Source organism: Xyrauchen texanus, chromosome 5, assembly GCF_025860055.1.
Source record: "Xyrauchen texanus isolate HMW12.3.18 chromosome 5, RBS_HiC_50CHRs, whole genome shotgun sequence".
NCBI classification, from domain to species: Eukaryota; Metazoa; Chordata; class Actinopteri; order Cypriniformes; family Catostomidae; genus Xyrauchen; species Xyrauchen texanus.
The window spans coordinates 40,132,718-40,155,296 of NC_068280.1; the positions used below are offsets into that span (position 1 = coordinate 40,132,718).

General features: G+C 36.6%; 3 protein-coding genes across 4 annotated transcripts in view; 2 read left to right on the forward strand and 1 right to left on the reverse strand.

Annotated features, from left to right (window-relative positions):
• Positions 1 to 318: 318 nt before the first annotated feature.
• On the forward strand, positions 319 to 8,111 carry LOC127644047 (piggyBac transposable element-derived protein 4-like). Its single transcript, XM_052127056.1, has 4 exons — positions 319 to 856; positions 1,767 to 1,942; positions 4,534 to 5,799; positions 5,927 to 8,111. Exons 1-4 carry the CDS (start codon positions 575 to 577, stop codon positions 6,480 to 6,482), a joined length of 2,280 nt encoding a protein of 759 aa, XP_051983016.1. The 5' UTR covers positions 319 to 574; the 3' UTR covers positions 6,483 to 8,111.
• Positions 8,112 to 9,855: 1,744 nt separating this feature from the next.
• On the forward strand, positions 9,856 to 18,552 carry LOC127644049 (piggyBac transposable element-derived protein 4-like). Of its 2 annotated transcripts, XM_052127061.1 has the most exons (5): positions 9,856 to 10,512; positions 12,340 to 13,587; positions 15,803 to 15,933; positions 16,267 to 17,453; positions 17,542 to 18,552. In XM_052127061.1, the coding sequence occupies exons 1-3, from the start codon at positions 10,373 to 10,375 to the stop codon at positions 15,837 to 15,839; spliced, it is 1,425 nt and encodes a 474-aa protein (XP_051983021.1). In that variant the 5' UTR covers positions 9,856 to 10,372; the 3' UTR covers positions 15,840 to 15,933; positions 16,267 to 17,453; positions 17,542 to 18,552. The 2 variants fall into 2 exon arrangements, with proteins under 2 accessions (XP_051983021.1, XP_051983020.1); XM_052127060.1 differs by lacking the exons at positions 15,803 to 15,933; positions 16,267 to 17,453; positions 17,542 to 18,552 and adding an exon at positions 14,010 to 14,866.
• Positions 18,553 to 19,378: 826 nt separating this feature from the next.
• Positions 19,379 to 22,579, reverse strand: part of rbpja (recombination signal binding protein for immunoglobulin kappa J region a) — a 34,690-nt gene continuing 31,489 nt past the window's right edge. Inside the window, exons 12-14 of the transcript XR_007970616.1 lie at positions 22,323 to 22,484; positions 21,985 to 22,043; positions 19,379 to 20,366 (exon numbers count right to left, since the gene is read on the reverse strand). The gene's annotated coding sequence lies outside the window, so the exon portion shown is untranslated. The remainder of the gene's footprint in view (positions 20,367 to 21,984; positions 22,044 to 22,322; positions 22,485 to 22,579) is intronic.

Genomic DNA, 22,579 nt, shown 5'->3' on the forward strand with positions numbered 1-22,579 from the left:
GTTTTGTTAATACATGTGGAGAAACAGAAGCAATGAACCTATCATATTACTTCAAACAGAACTTTATTTAGTACAAACACTGTGAAAACCTTAACCTTTATGTTTTTAAAGTTTTAACTAATTACTTTTAATACTATTTTTTTATTTCGTATTCTAATGAAGGGAAAAAATACTTAGACCATTTAAACCTTTGTTGTTGCGTTATTTTGTTTTACCACTAGATGGCAGCATAACACTTTATTTACGTTACAGAGAGAATTACGTCACGTCCCTTTCCTTACATGTCACTTCCTTGATTCCTCGCGCGGATAACAAAAGTTCCCTTTTTTATCCTAGTTTGCAACAGTCTCATGCTAAAACGTTAATTGTTGGTGTTATGGAGTTTTGCTTCGAAGTAGTGTGATAGTTGTGCATTTAAGACTTTACTCTTAACCTAAACGCGTATGTGGCTTTTGCCACAATGAATAAAATCCCTTGATCTTTTTACTGACTTCAGGTGCACTTCCGCATCCTTAATACGTAATAGCGAGTAAGAAGGAAAGATACTGTTATTAAAGTAACTAAAGATCAAAATATGTCGGCGAGGCGCACCAAACGCTGTGCTATTCCTGGCTGTCGGAAAACTGAGTTCCTGCACATGGTCCCAAAGAATCCCAACATTAAAAAAGAGTGGCTTAAGTTTATTTTCAATGAAGTGCCAGATCGTGTCAGTCCATACTTGTTTGTTTGCCTGGGACATTTCACTCCGGATTGTTTGGCAAACCAGTCACAATATGAAGCTGGCTTTGCGGGTAAGCACATATTGAAGAGTGGTGCTGTGCCAACTATATTGGATCCCAGAGCAATCCGACAAACTGTAAGTTACAAAAACCACATTCATTCTAATGATTCACCTGCTAAAGGGTTAGTTCAGCCAAAAATGAACATTATCTAATCATTTACTCCCCCCTCATGCCATTACTTTCTGTCTTCTGCTGAACACAAACTAAAATTTTTAGAAGAATATTTCCACTCTGTAGGTCCATACAATGCTGGTGAATAGTTGCCAGAACTTTGAAGGTCCAAAAAGCACATAAAGGCAGCATAAATGTAATCCATATTACTCCAATGGTTAAATTCATGTCTTCAGAAGCGATATAATAGGTGTGGTTGAGGAACAGATCAATATTTAAGTCCTTTTTTTTACTATAAATCTCCACTTTCACCACCTACATGGAGATTTTATAATAGAAATATTGATCTGTTTCACACTCACACCTATCATATTGCTTCTAAAAATATGGATTTAACCACTGAAGTCTTATGGATTACTTTTATGCTGCTTTTTTGTTTTTTGGACCTTCAAAGTTATGGCCACAATTCACCAGCATAGTATGGACCTACAGAGTGGAGATATTCTTTAAAAGAAATCTTCATTTGTGTTCTGCAGAAAAAAGTCATACACATCTGGGATGACATGAGGTTGAGTAAATTATGAGAGACTTTAAATTTTGAGGTGAACTGTCCCTTTAAATATTTGATATTTGTATGTACAGTGTGTGCAACATAGGGTAACAGTTTACTAGATGTAATATATTACGTTACAGTATGTTATTCTAAACACCTTGTCAATAAACCTTTTATTTTTCCAAATGTGTTGGTGTTTAACTTGAATTCTAAAACAGAGAACTTTTGAGGCAATGAACGATGCATGCCATGAAGTATAGTAATTAATAAGTATATTACAACATACACTGTCCACTTACTCATTGTTTAACATGCAACAGCGAACATCTGCAACAGCTGATCTTCCTAATTCTGTGTTGGATCCAAACAAAAATACTGAGAATTGCATGGAGGGCATTACATGCGGTAGTGACGGAACCCTTGATAGTGACCAAGACAGCGTCGACACGACAACAGAGGATATGTTTATTGATGGTCTTGACCCTGTTCTAGATCGGTGAGTTTCTTTATTGATTTATTTGTAATATTATCACTTTTATGTGCATTATTACTAGTGGTCGACTGATATGGGTTTTTTAATGGCTTATGCCAATATCCAATGAGCATGTTGGCTGATATATCACACAAATTAATATAGACCTAATGGTAAACTATACAGTATGTAATAAAATTGGCAAAAACTTTTATTAAGCATTATATTTCCTCTAAAATGCTTTGTTAAAAAAAATGTTTTAAAGATTTTGTGTGTTTTAGAGGGTAGCTAGCAGTTTCTCCTTGTTTCTGTTTCGTCTTCCCATTTTAGTAATTGTTTGCACGTAAAGAAAGTGTTACACATTAGGAAGGAACAAGTGGGACAAGTCAACACAGTCGTCCAGCAACCACGGACAGTATGTGTGCATTAGCATTCACATTTTCTCACAAAAAGACAGAGTCAAACTAGTTGTTCATACAGTGAATATGACATTTACTTAAACCACACATAAGGCACTTTTACTTTGAAGATGCTCTATTGCCCTTGTGCGGCTCCAGCAAGAGCAGCAATCTACTGACCACTTCAGGTGTCAGCCCAGATTGCCAGATTGGAGTGTCACCGACTGACCGTTACCAAACATTTATGAGTCAAAGGGACATCGTTTTGATCCAGGCTATTAATGCATGCTTCATAGGTAGATAAATGAGCTTTCCACGGGAAGAAAACACTGAATCTTTTGCCAGTTTTGTGAGGTTTGTAAAATCTGTTTAAACTAGATATCCGCATATTTGCTAAATGTAATTGATATTTGTCTATTATCATTAGACAAGACAGTTAAAAGTTACAGGAAACTGTTGAGAAGAGAGTGAGGGAGAATGAAACACCCAAGCACTTTAAACATCATGAGTTCATATGCGTCCTTCACAGCTTTGATAAGTGGTACCTTTAAATGAGACTGTGTTGTACATCGCTGGTCTATAATTGTGGCAACATGATAGCACGTAACAATAAAACTCATTATGATTAATCATTTACATGTAGACAGCTCCTTCACATGCATGCAGGCGTTTCTCGGGGCTGTCGCATCTTTAGAAGATAATTGGCGAAACAGGAAAATATAGCGGCTGATGCCGATAATTTAAAAAATCAATATCGGCCGTTTTATCTGCCTCTGCAAAATATTCCTCTGGAATACTCTATTCTGATTTATCATGCCATCTAGCAGTCTGATATTTGTGAATAAAGACTGAACAGCCAGAGAATAAATAATATTTCACCAGTCATCCGGGTATTGCAAGTCATTTTTCCTACTACTTGTGTCATTCTGCGATCTCTACTAATAAGCTGTTTAAATAGTTACACCTCAAGTCAATATTTCATGTTTATTTGTTTGGCTTGTAGTTGTGTAATAAGCTGCACAATGAACCATCAGATGGTCATTTTTGCCAGACAGACGTGCCATAGTATAGTTGTAGATTCATACTATATAATCGAATAGGCAAGGTACCTATGGAAAGTTTTCACTCCCCTTGGAAATGTTCACGTTTTATTGTTTTACAACAATTTTTTTTACAATATTGGACCATTAATATGAGATTTGGTTGTAACTGCTTCATTGATCTGTTAATGTCCTTCCTCATCTGTCGTCTCCTTGCATGTTCACTCATTTTTTTGTGGTAAGGCACAGATAGGGTAAACACTGGACAAAGCTGTAGATTTACATTTAAGCCATACTGTTTCTGTATCTTAATTTTGTATTAAAAAAAATTCTCCCCTTTTCTCCCCAATTTGGAATGCCCAATTCCCAGTGCGCTCTAAGTCCTCATGGTGGCATAGTGACTCGCCTCAATCCGGGTGGCGGAGGACGAATCTCAGTTGCCTCTGCGTCTGAGACCATCAATCCATGCATCTTACCACGTGGCTTGTTGGGCCCATTACCGTGGAGGGTTCACGCTATTCTCCGTAGCGTCCATGCACAACTCAGCACATGCCCCACCGTTAGTGAGAACCACACATTAGAGCTACCATGAGGAGGTTGCCCCATGTGTCACTACCCTCCCTAGCAACCGGGCCAGTTTGGTTGCTTAGTAGACCTGGCTAGAGTCACTCATCACCCCCTGGATTCGAACTTGCGACCCCAGGGGTGGTAGTCTGTATCTTAATTATTAATTTATTTGTACTCAAAGGTAAATATAATTACTTGTAAATCTCCTGGTATCCCTGCCTTGTGCGTTTCAATTGCTTTTACTATTTTTTACTTGTCTGTGAGCTTGCTTGGTTTATTATAAACAAATAATTGGCCAAATATGTTTTCAAATATTATTGATTAAGAATTGTTATACATCATAGCAAAAATGCACCAGAGTTGAAGAGGTTAAAGGATATTAAAATGAAAGTGTATTTTTGGGGTAGATTGTAAAAAAAAAGATATTACCAGACTGAGAGAGAGAGAGAGAGAGAGAGGGAGAGAGGGAGAGAGGGAGATCTAAACATGGATCTAACACCAAAGACAAAAGAACAAGTGTGGGCCAGCTGTTATGAATGAAACATATTCAATAGTGTTGTGATGTAGCCTGTTAAATTGCTAATCCTGTTTTTTTTTTGCTGTGAAATAGGCTTTCAACAGACATTGATTCACCAGAGGAGGAATTGGATTCAGAGGCCAGCCCACCACAGAGAAAGAGATCCCGTTTGTTTTCCACATCTGCTGCACCTGCTGAAGGAGACAGCTTAGGGAATGGGACAGGGAACATTTCCTTATCTGATTTTTCCTCTGGTGTCTCAAAAGAAAGGTGGCATAGCAGCGACGAGGATGATGTTGAACCACTTCTTCCAGTATTCTCACCTGTCCAAACACCTGGACCAAACTCTTTTCCTATTACGTACAGCAGTCCTCTGCAATTTTTTCATCTTTTCATTCCAAAAACGGTGCTGCAGACAATTGTAGGGTACACAAATTTCTATGGGGCCAAGTATGAGGAGGAAAAGGGCAACTTGTGGCAAAACATTTGTGTGAATGACTTGAAGTCATTCATAGCAATTGTAATTTACATGGGTTTGGTGAAGTGCTCTTCACTGAAAGACTATTGGAGGGAGTCTGATTACTTCAGTCTGTCCTTTCCTGCACAAATCATGTCTTACCAGAAATTTTGGACAATCTCAAGTGCTCTACATCTAAGCGATACCAAGGATGATGAGAGGAACAGAGTGAGGAGGGGAACATCAGACTATGAACGCCTAGGTAAAATTCAGTCGCTATATCAAGTCATTAGGGATGCATGCAAAATCTACTTTCATCCCTTTCAGAACATAACTATTGATGAAAGAATGGTGACATCACAGGCTAGAACGGGAATCAAACAATGCACAAAAAATGAGTCTACAAATAATGGGTACAAATTGTTTGCACTGGCAGACTGCAGCAGTGGCTATATATGGGATTTCTTTGTTTACGAAGGAAAGTCAAGTGCATCACAGAGACATGGGCTTAGCTATGAGTCAGTGATGGCATTGGTTGATGAAAATATGTTGGGCACTGGGTACAAGCTGTTTGTTGACAGATTTTACACAAGCCCCACTCTCTTCAGAGACCTCTTCTGTAAAGATATCTGGGCTTGTGGCCCTATTCAGGCAAGCAGGAAAGGTTTCCCAAAAATAACTGTGAACAGATTGCCTAGGAACGCACCCCGCGGTAGTATACGTTGGATTAGGGACAACGAGCTGCTGTTTGTCAAGTGGAAAGACGTGCAAGAATTGCAAATGTGTTCCACCTTCCATAAAGCCTATGCAGGTGACAAAGTGCAGAGAAAGGTGAAGGGAGAAGATGGACTTCGGACTCTTGTAGATGTCCCTATCCCAGCTGCAGTGTTGGACTACAGCAAGTTAGTAGAATTTATTATGTTAATTTTATATGTGCTGTTTATTTATGTGCGTCTTTAATGTGTTTACTTTAAGAAATTCTAAACTTTTTCAAAGTTTCAAATATATGCAATTTATATGTCCTCACAGGAACATGGAGGAAGTGGATCCATCTAAATGCGCTACTGGATATTATAGGCTTCTAAGTAAACCAAAAAAGTGGTACCAGTCCATTTTTTATCACTTTTTGGACATTGCCATAGAGAATGCATTCATCTTGCAGGGACTGGTGGACAAGAACGAGAAGGCTTTGACACGACAGACATTCTTGGAGGCGCTCGTTTTAGAGCTTACAAAAGCTGGTTCTCAGAAAAGGCCTGACTCTGCACCAGTTTCATCAGCTACTTCCTCGGCTTCACCCTCAAACCCTCCTGTGGCTCCCTCTCCTGCTCCCTCCTCAGACCCTCCTGCGGCTCCCCCTCCTGCTCCTACCTCAGATCCTCCATTAGTGGTTCCTGCTTCATATCACAAGCCAAAGTACATCACACAGGACAGCACTGGAGAAAGGCAGAATTGCAAGCAGAAGTGCAAGTTTTGCAACAAGAAAACGGCAGTCATGTGTGCAACTTGTAATGTACCTTTGTGCTTTCACCCCAAGCGTGACTGTTTTAATGATTGGCATGAAAAAGGACAATTGTATAGATAGTAATAGATAAAACTGATACAAATGTAAGAAAATGTTTTGATGAATTGTATAAACAAACTGTATTACAATTATTTGAACATTAAAATAAAAAGTGTTTTGTTAATGTTACATATAAAATTCTAAAATAGGAACAAAGTATGGTTTTGAATGGTATTTCTAAAATGATCTATATTTTTTTCTACGTTTTTTCTGAGGTAGGCCGGCAGTCAGTTGATAGTAGTGACTTAGACACCCCTCCCTTCCAAGATACCCAGAAATATCTGCCTGACAGGGAGGACTCAAACCATCAAAGAAGTGCAGTTTCTATTGAAGGGGTTAATATTAAAATATCCTTTTACTCTTACAAGTTATACCTCATCTTTTATCATCCTCATTTATTCTTATTATATACATACATTTTCTATTTTTCTTTTACAATAAGATGCAAGTAACCAGGGTTATAGAGTAATGGAAATACATGTAACGGGATTACGTATTTAAAATACAAAATATAAGTAACTGTATTCCACTACAGTTACAGTTGAAATCATTGGTAATTAGAATAGTTACATTCAAAAAGTATTTTGATTACTGAAGAGATTACATTTAATTGTCATTTGTTTAATTTAATATTTATTTAGTCCTTTCAGATGGAAAACATTTATACATATAAATGATGTGATTTATAGTGCATTTGAACAGCGGTGAAACACTTTCTTATGATGTGTTACATTCATACGAGCAGACAGAAAAGTACGTTTGAAGCAGAAGAAATAGAAATAAACCTTGTGTAAATTTTTTATTTAAACTAAAGCGAAAATGCTGTTTCTAGCCATTTTACATGCACACGTTACCAGGCACGATCATATTTATTTATAAAAAAAAATCACTTTGGATCATAATTTCTTTTTTTCTAGTAAGATCTTTGATATTAGGGTAAAATCGTATTCTTGATAATCATTTTTGTATTGTTTTCCTGTAAAAATATCTAAAAATCCTTAAAAAAAGATCAATTTGATTGATCTTGTTTTAGAAACAACACGGCATAAGATATTTAGGTTTTTCAGAGAATGGATTTTTTATAGTCAAAACAATGAAAAAAAATCTACCAGTGCTGAAGAATTCTTCAAAGTATTTAGAATACGTTACTGACATTGAGTAATCTAATGGAATACGTAAAAAAATGACATTTTACAGCATGTGTTTTGTAATCTGTAGTGGAATACATTTCAAAAGTACCCCTCCCAACCCTGCAAGTAACATGGATGTCATCTGAGAGTCTGATTTATATCAGGAATGCAATAACGGATTTTTAATTTAGCCTGGCTCCTGGAGGATATGCATTTATTCACAAAAAGATATATCTGTTATAATTATTACATAATAAACCATTTGATTCTATTTTAATTCAATCACTATTAATTGAATGAGAGCGAGAGACTGTAGTCATGATTTTATTGTCAAATTAAATGAATATTAGTAGGCCTTGTGTGTATGCTATTTTTCTTCTATATTACTGAACCATTGGATTCAGTTGACTTGTGATGTCAATTTGAACTGTAGAGAACAATCAGTAAACTCTCTCTCAACTGATTGCAACCCTGAGTCTGAGTTTTTATTCCTCGATATTCATATTGGGGACCCAGCTGTTACCCCAACACTGTGATGCACACAGTAGAGGGGGTTGGCAGTTGAATAAGGATGTAGGTAAAAATTTGATTGTTTTTCTTATTCGTTTGCTGGGTAGCAAGATAGCTATATTAATTTTGTTGTGTGACCTTGTTAATAAATGAATTCATGTTTATACTGTAACTGGATGGCGTGCACATAAAATTAGCTGTTGGACAAGGTCATCATATGTCTAAAGAAATATTTGGAAAGGCCTAAAGCATTGAGAAACCTCCTCGTTTGTTTTTAGGGGTGTGCTGAATTCTTTGAAACAGTCTGCCTGTACATCATGAATTTCAATTAACATCTTATTTTCCCTCTTAGGCAAAAATATATTCAATTATTTCCTTTGTATATAGCCTATATTTTCATATTTAAGTAATAAAAATTGTTTTTTCAAACATAAGTGTCATAAATGTCTATGCAAAATAAATTGCAAGGAATATTCCGGGTTCAATACTAGTTAAGCTCACTCAACAGCATCTGTGGCGTAATATTAACGCAAACATTTATTTTGACTTGCCCCTCCCTTTCTTTCAAATAAAGCACAAATCTGAGTTCCAGCGAGGCACATACAATGGAAGTGAATGAGGCCAATCATAAATGTTTAAATACTCACTGTTTCAAAAGTATAGCCACAAAACAAACAATATGTGTTAATATGATTTTAGTTTGATAAAATCACTTATAACTTTACACAAAAATGTTTATATCCAATTTTACGACTTTGTTGCCATGATAGTGTAATGTGAACAATTTAAACAACTTTACATCTCAAATAATACATACATTTTAACAGAAGAATTAATGTAAGTGCTTTTATATAATTATAAACTTCAAATTATTGCCTTTAAAGCCCCCAAAAACTGGCCCCATTCACTTCTATTGTATGTGCCTCACTGTAGCCACTATCTTTTCTCTATCTAGAATACAGTTACATTAAAAAAGTATATTGATTACTGAAGAGATTACTTTGCATTTTATTGTCATTTGTTTCATTTAATATTTAGTCCATTTAGATGGAAAACATTTATATAAATGATGCGATCCAAAGTGCATTTGAACATCGGTGAAACACTTTCTTATGATGTGTTATAGGATAGAGATATTTAGGTTTTTCAGAGAATGCGTTTTGTGTATTTTGTCTTACTGAACTGGCAGAGTTTCTTATTGTCAAAATAAGTCAAAAAATCTACCAGTGCTGAAGAAGTAATCCAACGTATTTAGAATACGTTACTTACCTTTTCTAATCTAACGGAATACGTTACAAATGACATTTTACAGCATGTATTCTGTAATCTGGAGTGGAATTAATTTAAAAAGTAACCCTCTCAATCCTGTATATATATACAGTGTATATATATATATATATATATATATATATATATATATATATATATATATATATATATATATATATATATATGATGGTCTTGACAAGCTAAGCTCAATCGACAGCATTTGTGGCACAATGTTGATTACCACAAAAAATAATGTCGACCTATCCCTTCTTATATATATATATATAATAATAATATAATGATAATTTTTTTTTATATTAGAATACGACATTACTAAAAAGAACATGTGTTGAGATGTCTTCCTTGATTTTTTTTTTGATTTTTTTTTATCAAAGTTTGCGGTTATTCTTTCAAACCTTTTTTTTTTTTGTAAACAAGGAAGTAGTGCTTTACTGAGAGTTACGTCACGTCCCTTCCATGTCAGGAATTATCGCGCTGAAAACAAACACAATTGATTTTGTTTTCCTTTAATTTAGCTTCCACACTCTTTACATACGTGAGATTTATTTTTAGTTATGTTTTTTAAGTTTCGTGGTTACACTTCGATCATGATAGTTACTAGCAGTGCAGCCAGTAGGCTTTCACTGAAGTATCTTCTTTGTCTCGCGCGTCTAAAGACACTGAAGCGCGTGTCGAAATTGATGTAATCGACAATCATAAAACCCCCGGAAATACATGTAATTTCGTATTTGATTCTGTTGCCAAAAGTTTGGACATTTTATATAAATTTGTATTTAAAAAAAAAAAAACGTATAAAGACAAGATTATTGGATGAAAATAGATTCTTTCAAACTCAATGATCCATCCCATCACTAGTTTACCGTTAAAATAACCAAAAGCGACTTAAATATAGAAAAACAATATATAAGCTGTAACCGCAACACACGCACTGTACCCTAAAACATCGTTTGAACGGCAATTATTCAACAGCAAACATCTGCGATGGATTCAAAGAAAGATGCTAACGGCGTGGAGGAAGTGACAGGCAGTAGTGATGAAGACCTTAATGTTTCTGATGAAGAAAGTGTGGACACCACAACAGAGTATATGTTCATTGATGGTCTTGACCCCGTTCTGGATCGGTGGGTTTATTCACATTTTTACAGTTTTTTAAAACTTATAATAAATAAATCAATAAAGTGATTTGATTTTTGATTTGATATATAAATACACTGGCGGCCAAAAGATTGGAATAATGTACAGATTTTGCTCTTATGGAAAAATTGGTACTTTTATTTACCAAAGTGGCATTTAACTGATCACAATGTATAGTTAGGACGTTGATAATGTGAAAAATTACTATTACGATTTGGGAAATAAATTTCAGAACTTCTTAAACCACTTTAAAGAGTTCTCATCAAAAAATCCTGACAGCTTTGCAGATTCTTGGCATTTTAGCTGTCAGTTTGTCCAGATACCCGGGTGACATTTCATCCCACACTTACTGTAGCACTTACTGTAGCACTTGCCATAGATGTGGTTGTCTTGTCTGGCACTTCTCACACACCTTAGAGTTTAGCTGATCTCACAAAAGCTCAATGGGGTGAAGATCCATTACACTCTTTTCCAATTATCTGTTGCCCGATGTCTGTGTTTCTATTGTCCTCTCAAACCTTTACTTTTAGTTTTTATGTTTCAAAAGTGGCTTTTTCTTTGAGATTCTTCCCATAAGGGCTGCACCCCTGTGTCTTCTCTTTACTGTTGTACGTGAAACTGGTGTTGAGCAGGTAGAATTCAATGAAGCTGTCAGCTTAGGACATGTGAGGCGTCTGTTTCTCAAACTAGAGGCTCTGATGTACTTATCCTCTTGTTTAGTTATACATCTGGCCTTCCCTGTCCTTGTTAGAGCCAGTTGTCCTTTGTCTCTGAAGACTGTAGTGTACACCTTTGTATGAAATCTTCATTTTTGGGGGGCAATTTCAAGCATTGTGTAGCCTACATTCCTCAAAACAGTGATTGACTAATGAGTTTCTAGAGAAAGCTGTTTCTTTTTTGCCATTATTTACCTTATATTGACCTTAAGACATGCCAGTCTATTGCATGCTTTGGCAACTCAAAAACACAGACAATGTTAGGCTTCATGTAACGAACTTAATAACTTAATAAGCTGTCTTTGATATAATGGCAAGTGATTTTCTAGTACCAAATTAGAAATTTAGCTTGATTACTCAAGGATAGAGTGTTGGAGTGATTGCTGCGGGAAATGGTGCCTGTCTAGATTTGATTAAAAGGAGTTTTTTCATATAGTGCTGGTGTTGTTTTTTACATAAGTAATGTCCTGACTATACTTTGTGATTAGTTAAATGCCACTTTGGTGAATTGAAGTACCAGTTTCCTTCCTAAACAGCAAAATCTGTGCATTGTTCCAAACGTTTTGCCGGCAGTGTGTATATATATATATATATATATATATATATATATATATATATAGCACTGGCATATAAGAAGACGTGGGCCTGGTTTAAATATATTGCTTGAAGCATTACATGAAATGAAATCAAATGGTGCACTCATCCCTTATGAACATTTGCCATGGTTTTGGGATAAAAACACCAGCTTTAGTATATATAGTATTTTCGAAATATTGTAGATTCATAATAAATAATGAAATATACATAATATACATGAAGCAAATATACATAAGTTGTATTGCAAAAATGTTATGCCAACTATTGCTTTACCGGTGGTTATTATGATCTCATGACATATACACATATGCAAATGTTACTTTGCAAGAATAACAAAAATGTTAATGTGTGCAGGTAGGAGGCAAAATAATACTAGTTAAGAAGACTTTGTATATAAGAAAAAGCAAAGATGCCTCCAGTCTCTGCACAAAGCAATAATGGTGGGTGCTGTAAATTGCAAAAAGTACATTACTACTCCTCTTTTCTTTTTGTGTGCATTAGACCATCAACTGACATTGACTCTCTAGAGGAGGACTGGGATTCAGATGCCAGCTTACAGCAGAGAAAACGATTCCGTCTGTCATCCACATCTGTTGACCCTGCTGCTGAAGGAAGTGGCGATTCCTTGTCAGAGGTTTTCTCTGGGGTCTCTAAAGAAAGGTGGCATAGCACAGATGAGGATGACGTTGAACCACCTCTTCCAGTCTTCTCACCTGTCCAAACACCTGGACCAAAGCGTTTACCCAAGTCATGCAGCAGTCCTCTGCAGTTTTTTGAACTGTTCTTTTCAAAATTCCTGATGCAAAAAATTGTAGGGTACACAAATATCTATGGCACTAAGTGCAAGGATAGAAAGAGAGAGATATGGCACTACGTTTGTGTGAATGACTTGAAGTCATTCATAGCAATTGTAATTTATATGGGTCTGGTGAAGTGCTCTTCACTGAAAGACTATTGGAGGGAGTCAGAGTACTTCAGTCTGTCCTTTCCTGCACAAATCATGTCTTACCAGAAATTCCAGGCAATCTCCAGTGCTCTACATCTAAGTAATACCAAGGAAGATGAGAGGAATGATTTGAAGAGGGGAACATCAACCTATGAACGGCTGGGTAAAATTCAGTCGCTATATCAAATCATTAGAGATGTCTGCAAGATCTATTTTCATCCCTTTCAAAACATCACCATAGATGAAAGAATGGTGACATCACAGGCTAGAACGGGACTCAAACAATGCATGAAAAAACAGTCTACAGATAGGGGGTACAAGCTCTTTGTCCTGGCAGACTGCAGCAGTGGCTATGTTTGGGATTTCTTTGTTTACGAGGGAAAGTCAAGTGCATCACAGAGTGAGGGGCTGAGTTATGAGTCAGTGATGGCATTGGTGGATGAAAATATGTTGGGCACTGGATACAAGCTTTTTGTTGACAAATTTTACACAAGCCCCACTCTCTTCAGAGACCTCCTCTGTAAAGATATCTGGGCTTGTGGCCCTATTTGGGCAAACAGGATAGGTTTCCCAAAAAACACTGTGAACAGATTGCCATGGAACACACCACGTGGCAGCATACGTTGGATTAGGGACAACGAGCTGCTGTTTGTTGAGTGGAAAGATGCACGGGAAGTGCAAATGTGTTCCTCCTACCATAAAGCCTATGGAGGCGACACTGTGCCGAGGAAGGTGAAGGGAGAAGATGGACTTCGGACCCTTGTTGATGTCCCCATCCCAGCTGCAGTGTTGGACTACAACAGGTTAGTCGTTAATATTTAGTCAGAATTTGGTTTGTATAATTGTAATGACATTTTCACTCTCTTAAACAAATAGTTCACCCCAAAAATTTAAATGCTGCCATTAATTCTGCCTCACCCCCATGTTGTTCCAAATCAACTTGCTTTTCTTTGTTCTGAAGAACAGAAAAGAAAATATTTTAAAGAATGTTGTGATTTTCTGATTTCCATACAATGGCATCTCATATAGAGACTTGCCTTAAAGCTTAAACACCTGAAAGTGTCATAAAATTAGTTCATGCTGCTCATGCAACATATTCTAAACAAAAGGTGGACGATTGTTAATTGAAGACAAATTTTATTTTTAGGGGCACTATTCCTTTAAATGTATTTACTTGCAGGAATGTTTACCTTTTTAGCTAAAAAAAAAATTTCTTTCCACCCAGAAACATGGGGGCAGTGGATCCACCCAGTTGTATTACTGGACATTACAGAGTTCTGCATAAACCAAGAAAGTGGTACCAGTCCATTTTTTATCACTTTTTGGATATCGCCATAGATAATGCATTCATCTTGCAGGAACTTATGGCCAAGGCAAAGAACCAGAAGACTTTGACCAGGAAAGCATTCCTGGAGACGCTCATTTTAGAGCTTACTGATTCTCAGAAAAAGGCTAACTCTCCCCAAAAAAGTGCTGACTCTGTTCCCTCGGCTTCTTCCTCGAATCCTCCTTCGGCTCCTTCGTCAGATCCTCTTTCAGATCTCCTCTTAACGACTTCTTCAGCTCCCTCTTTGACTCTTCTTTCAGCTCCCTCCTGGACTCCTCCTCCTTTAGCTCCTGCCTTAACTTTATACCACAGGCCACAGCACATTTCACAGGACGCCGCTACTGGAAGACGGAAATGCAAGCTCTGCCACTTGAAAACTCCAGTGATATGTTTTACTTGTGATGTTGCGCTGTGCTTTCAGCCCAAGCGTGACTGCTTTAATGACTGGCATGAAAGATCTATGATTTTTGACAAAATTTAAATGAATGTAAAAATTATAATTTCTTCATCTGTTTTTATGGTATACTTTTGTAAATTTATATAAATACGTTACATTTAGGACAATTATTTGAATGTTCAAATAAAGTGTTTTGTTGACAACATTAAGAAAACGCTAGGTTTGAGTGATGTTTCTGAAATTATATTTGTTATGTTGGGTTACAGGTGATATAACTGATTGCATACACTCAATAAGCACTCAAGGAACACCTGTACATCTGCTGTCTATGTGTGGCAGCAGTGCAGTGCAATGCATAAAATAAAGCAGATACAGATCAGGAGCTTCAGTTAATGTTCACTTTAATCATCAGCTTCACTTTCATTGTCAGTGCCTCACTGTAACCCAGATTTTTGCTGCTTTTTTAAGAAAAATAGGAATACATTGAAAATATTTTTGGTAATCACCATTATGCCACAAATGATGTTGACTCAGTTTACCTCAAACCCAGAATTTTCCTTTATTATCAAAAACGATTACTGATATAATAAAAAAATCTAGTCTTTTGTTCTGTGAGACCTATTAAAAGTGACTGAAAATGCTATTGAGGGCAGAGTGGCACATAAAAAATATGGATTATTCATTCAAAAAAATTCAAATAACTAATCTGCAGACTATTCTTATCTCAACATATTCACACTTTTTCTCATGCATGTTATTAAGCAGTCTACCCCCATTAATGCCTAATCTACGCAAATATTTAACCTTTTGCATTATGCTTTGCATTTAGCAAATCTTTTTTTCACTCTGTCTTCACACAAACATTTTAAAAGAGAACAAAACATCACGGTTGTTTAAGACAATGGGAATTAAAATGTGTCATCAGCAAGTAATTTCCCATCGTGCTTGCAGGTCATGCAACTCGCCTTCCTGCTACAACTCCGGCCACCATGCTCTCGCGGGACATTATTTGACATAAGTCGTCATGGCATCAAAGCAAGTCGGGACAGATTTCAAACCTGTATGCACCTGCCGCTGATCACCAGTGATCAGTTCTGCGCAGAACTTGCTTATCTCATACGAGCCCAATGTAACAGATAATGTTACCCCACCCCCAAATTAGGTACGCATGAAGCTGACCAATGACATGATGGTAAAGTCACGACAGCCAATGAAGCCAAAGATGATTACAGCATGTTTATATTCTTTAAATTCTTTAAAGTGTTGTCTCTCCTGACTCTGCTGTAATTTGCAGTGGAGCCAATGAATCATTTGAAGCTTATTCCAGTTGAAGACATCTTATCAAACTAGTGAGCAGTGACGAGGAACACTTTGATAAATCTGACCAAGAAAGTATGGACAGCACAGCAATTCTATTCTAGATTGGTGAGTTCCTACACATTCTATGGTTACCATCCATCCAAAGTTTTTATCTAAGCATGTTGAGCTTGTAAATGTGTGACCAAACAGCGAGAAGTTGTAAAAAGTTTCTTTGGGGTTGCAAGGATGAAGATAATAAGACAAAAGGTAAAGATGTGAATGTCTGCACAGCTAAGACAATGAATATTGGTTGGTGCAAATTGCCATATGTAAGGTGCATGCTAAAAACAAAGGAATATAAATTGGAAAGAACAGAAAAGGACATTGACCCAAACTGCTGTGAATTGAGCTCAGAGTTGTGAACTATTGCTAATGTTATTTGTATGTTCCCTGCTATAGGCTTTCAACAGACAAAGACTCAAGGAAGACTGGGATTTAGAGGCCAGTGGACCACAGAGGATGAGATCCTATTGGTCTTCCACATCAGTCCAAACACAAAACTTTAAAACACATGAGTCCTCAAGAGGAGGCACACTCTCCTGCCAAATTATGTGGCAGTAAGAGAGAGACAAAGTCTGGAATCTCAAAGGAGAGATGGCAAAGTGTAGATGAGGAAGATGTTGAACCACCTCATCATGCCTTTACACCTGTCCAAACACCTGGGCCAATGTGTGCATCCATTTTATATAGCAGTCCTTTGCAGTTTTTTCAACTGTTCTTTTCGAACTCTGTGCTGCAGACAATTGTAAAGCACACAAATACACACAGTGCCAAATGTCCACAGTACAAGCAGTGGCAGGACATTTCTGTGAAAGACTTGAAGTCCTTCCTGGCACTTGTTCTTTACATGGATCTGGTGCAGTGCTCTTCATTGATGGACTGTTGGAGGAAGTCCTGGTTCACTATTCTATTTCCTGGAACGATCATGTCTTGCAGGAGATTTCTATCAATCTCCAATGCTCTTCACCTCAGTGATCCCAAGGAAAATGAGGAGAACACTAAAAAAGTGGGAACTTTATCTTATGATTGCCTGGGTAAAGTCAAACCACTGTACCAAGGCTTTAGGGAGGCCTGTAAAACCTGTTTTCTCAAAACGTCAAAAGTAATGAAAGAATTGCCACAGCACCGCTTTAAATGGGACCCGAGGAGTTCACGCAAAACCGATCTGCAAATATGGAGTGCACACTGTTTGCACTGGCAGACTGAAGTAGTGGCTATCCATTATGGCATTGGTGGAAGAACACTTTTTGGGCACTGGTTACAGGCTGTTTGTTGATGACTTACACCAGCCCAAATTTCTTCAGGGACCTACTCAGTAAAAAGACCTTTGCTTGTTGCCCTGTTTAGGCAAACAGGGAAGGGTACCCCAAAACAACTGGAAACAGAATGTGAAGCGATGCACCACACAGCAAAGTACATTGTATTTGGGACAACGAACATCTGCTTAAGTGGAACGACAAGCAGACTGTGCAAATGTGCTCCACCTTCAATAAATGTGGTGACACTGTGTTGAAGGTGAATGGACATGCCGGATGTCAAACCATTGAGGATGTCCCCTTACCAGCTGTGATGTGGGACTACAACAGGTTAGTATAATTTATTCAGTGGTGGTGTTTAGGAAATTGTATGTTTCCTTATTAGTAATTAATGTATCCAATCTATATTTCCATTCAGGAACAATTCAATTAATGGATATTACAAAGTTCTCCATGAAGCAAGAGATTGGTACCAGTTAATTTTTTATCACTTGTTGGACGTGATGTCCATAGGTAATGCATTTATCTTGCATGCACTGATGGCCAAGGCAAAGAACAGGAAGGCTTCATCTTGGACAGCATTCCTGGAGACACTTGTTTTTGAGTTTACAGAAGGGGCTTCTCAAAACATGGCTGGCTCGGTGCCAGTTCCCTCAGATTCTCCTTCATGTTTTCCACCCACCAGTGTACAAAACAAAGCAGAAGTGCTGGCTCTGCCATCAGAAAAACCAAATCACATGAGAGAAATGTGATGTGCCATTGTGCCTTCAGCGCAAGAGAAATGTGGCATGATTTTATTAGTAGTGACAGATGGCTAAAATGTAATAAAGTGTTTTATTTTTACCAGTACTAACTACTACGTGTTATCACAGTTGCGCAAGTCTTCAAATATGTGTTAACACTGCGTATAGTGTAACAGGTGTGGTTTGGGTTGTATTTGTGTGTGTGTAAAGTACATATACATTTGCACGTGTCCCTATTGTGTCTATACTGTAAAATCTTGGCTTGAATTTGTTAGTTTTTTGTTTTGTGGTACATTGTCCATTTGGAATCTCAAATGGCCTTTTAAATAAGACTGCCTTACATGAAATCTGCAATAACTCATATTTGAACCAAAATAGCAGGCTGGCTGCTTTGACTCAATCGTGTTTCTGGGCTCATAGGTATGGCGCACTGAAAGTGAAGATGTATTTGATTGCATAGGCATAGGATTGGTTATTGATATCCACCAAGTATTGGTCCCATTGCATAGAGGCACAAAGTCTATTTCATGATCATTCATCTCTGTTCCTCTGTGGTGGAGCTTTCAACCTCCACAAGATCTGCTGAAACTATCTCAACATTCAAGAACCAGCTGAAAAGACATCTGTTCCGAGAGCTCTTAACCAATCCACACTAAATGTACTTAATATTTAAATTAATATTCCGGGTTCAATACAAGCGAAGCTCAATCAACAGCATTTGTGGTATAATGTTGATTACCACAAAAAGTATTTTCGACTCATCCCTCGTTTTCTTTTAAAAAAAAAAGCAAAAATCGAGGTTACGGTGGGACACTTACAATGGAAGTGAATGTGGTTATGATTATGATTCTATAAAATCACTTTAATTATTCTGTTAAAATACATTATTTGATCTGTAAAGTTGTTTAAATATTTTTTATAGTAATTTTAGTGTTTGTTGACATTACATCATGGCAACAAAGTTGCAATGTTGTTTACAACTTTACACAGAAAATGTTAGTAAGTGATTTTATCACACTAAAATCATGTCTTGTGTCTATACTTTTGAAACAGTATTTAAACGTTTATGGATTGGTCCCATTCACTTCCATTATATGTGCCTCGCTTTAACCCAGATTTTTTTAAAGAAAAGGAGGGGCAAGCCAAAATACATTTTCGTGGTAATCAAAATTATGCCACAAATGCAGTTGATTGAGTTTAATTTGTATTGAATCGTGGTTCTCTTCTACGCTAGCTTCTATATTACTCCAGCCACTTTGAGAACTTGGCAGTGTTGTACTGTAGATATTGTTGACTTTTGTACAACAAACTCATTTGTAAGTCACTTTGGATAAAAGCATCCGCTAAATGTAATTGAGTGTTTTATGCTCTGATCTTTTATATTTTCATGACAGTTTTGCAAACGTTAGTGAATTTGAAAAGTAAAAGAAAAAGTGCAGGAGAAAAAATTAATTCTTCACTTTTTTGAGAAACCTTGGCAAAATAACAATGTAGAAGAATGGAGAAGGGGGATGAAGGTGGAAAAGGTCTCTCTGATATGGCTGTTGTCCCTCAGCATCAGCTGTGCCGAATGGTAAGCAGAGCAGACTAGTTGATCTTAGCTCTGTGAACATGTAAATAGCCTCTAGCATGGAATAGAGAATAGAATTGTCATAAGAATGCCCTTACATTTGATATATATAAACATGAATAGAAAAATTAGTTTCAGTCTTTCCACTGTGTTAATTTTAATAATCACGCAAATAAAGTTATTTTTACAATAAATAAGGCCTCCCTCTGCAGACAGACTGTAGACAACACAAATGTAACTCCCCCGGTCTATCATAAACACACATCCTCTCACATGTATTTTCTAAGCCGCCCAATCAAAAAGTTCTGCTCGGGAATAGACAAAAAGTAGATCCTCTAATATGGTTGCATTTTTAATACTGTTAAAAATAATAATAAAAAAACAGGAGATGGATGAATAATAGATTTTTACTTTCTTTATGAGGTAGCTGATACTTATGGTCTATTGTTTCCATCTTTTGAGTGAAATAAAATATTTTTACCAACTGTTTTGTGTGAGAAAAAGAAAAAGGACAGTGTGTGCTAATTTTCCACTCCCAAGATTTTGCCATGAAGCTCTACTGCCCAAAAAACAAAACATTTTGCAATATTTTCAATATTTGAACACCTTCTTTACACCTACAGTATAATTTTACACATACAATTAATTTGAGTCGTAGAATTACAAATGAACAAATAATTTTGATAATTTCTTGAAATCAATTATACTTTTACAGTCACTGCTAATAACATAATTACTGTTAACTCTGATGATTATATTCAATGACTATAACACATACCACAGATAATTCCAGAATCCTCTTTAGTAATTCGCTGCTTTAAATCTGACCTCAGAATAAGTACTAAAGTCAGAACAGGATCTCTTTTTCTTCAGCTGTATTTGTTTTATGGAAGCCATGTTTAATAAAGAATAACACACTTCATCTTCATCCTAGGAAAGAAAAAAAAATGTGTTTACTTATATGTTTATCTTGAGACAAATAAGATAATATCAAGAAATAATGCCATTGTCTGTCAAGTTTGTTGAATTAATCCTGTTTGTGCATTAAAGACTAAAATGCCATCTTTACACTGTTAATATATGTGGCACAGAAACTGCATCTGAAGTAGCATAAACTACAAAAAGGTGAGTTCACACAGAGGCAGCATTTACACTTACTGTATATGGTCACAAAATACTTGCAGAAATAATGTTATAAATTGATTAAATATGAAATCAAGAACATAAAACGTTATGACATTTTATGAAAGTATTAATACAAAATATGCAATATACAGGTGCATCTAAAAAAAAATATTGTGGAAAAGTTATATATTCTACATTCATTACACATAAAGTGAAATATTTCAAGCCTTTTTTTTTTTTTTTTTACGGCTTACAGCTCATTAAATCAAAAATCCAGTATCTCAAAATATTAGAATAAAGAATTTATAATACAGAAAGGTCAACCTTCTGAAAAGTATGTGAATTTCTGTACTCAATACTTGGTTGGGACTCTTACTGCAAATAATTATTGCTCAGTGGTCCAAAGTCCTCTTTTCAGATGACAGTAAATTTAATTTGGAAATCAAGTTCCCAGTGTCTGGATGAAGAGTTAAAGTTGCTTGAAGTCCAGTGTGAAGTTTCCACAGTCAGTGATGATTTGGGATGCCATGTCATCTGCTGGTCATCTGTTGATCTACTGTGTTTCCTCAAGTCGAGAGTCAATGCTTCCATCTGCTGACAGGCTTTATGGAGATGTTGATTTCCTTTTCCAATAGGACTTGGTACCTGCCCACAGTGCCAAAGCTACAAGTAACTGGTTTGCTGACTATGGTATTACTGTGCTTGATTGGCCAGCCATCTCACCCGTCCTGAACCCCATAGAGAATCTATGGTGTATTGTCAAGAGGAAAGTGAGAGACACAGGACCCAACAATACAGACAAGCTAAAGGCCGCTATCAAAGCAACCTGGGCTTCCATAACACCTCAGCAGTGCCGCAGGTTGATTTCCTCCATGCCATGCCGCATTGATGCAGTAATTCGTGCAAAAGGAGCCCCGACCAAGTATTTAGTGCATAAATTAACATACTTTTCAGAAGGTCAACATTTCTGTATTATAAATTCTTTATTCTAATATTTTCCATGAGCTGTAAGCCGTAATCATCAAGATTAAAACAAAAAAAGGCTTGAAATATTTTACTTGATGCGTAACGAATCTAGAATACGTGAAAGTTCCACTTTTTTAATTAATTTAATTTTAATTACAGAAAAAAATAACTTTTCCACAATATTACAATTTTTGGAGATGCACCTGTAAATAAAAACATATATGCTCAGTCATGACAACGACAAAGTTTAAGACTGCACTGATGCTGAATTTCATTACAAAGAAGCATCTGAGCCACCTTTGACACTAGAGGCTGATGTGGGTCAGAGCAGACTTATTTTAATATGGCTTTTATGTGGCATTACGTCTCTGATTGATCATGGAAAGACACATATGGGAAATGTCTTGTAATGGTTTCATGTTTGCACATTTTGTTGACATTTAATGCACTAGACTACCTCATCGTGTGTGCTTGCAATCTGTGTTTCAGCTTGCTCCCCACAATCAGATCCAGAACCTACAGGAAAGAAATAAGACCATTACAGCAAATGAACACATGAGATTTAAAATTTCATTTTAAATGTTCACAAAATTCTAAATTCAGCTGACCTGTCACAGACAGTTGTACAGTTTTCATAACAATGAATGTGACATTTTTACACTGTTCATTTTGTGACAGTTAGTATTTTAATGTAAATCTTGTTGCTGTAAGAATATTAGATGAACAACAACTGTTATCTTGTTCATCATAGCTGTGGCAAAAGAAGCAATTAATCCATTCTTTAGAATTGAGTACCTGTAGTTTTCTTCTTAAAGAGGCAGTACACACAGATGGAGCAGAGTAGAACACACACAGGACACATGCTGAACAGCAGCTTCCAGCCAAGGCTACTCATTGATATAGTATGGTTGGAGATGGTGGTGGTGGTGGAGGACTCGTCAAAAGGAGATGCTGACTCTGAACAGAACATGCACATAGGCCTTTAAGGGATTTTTTGCAAACTATCACTTAATGTATATAATTTTATGTTAATTATAGCGTTTACAAAAAGC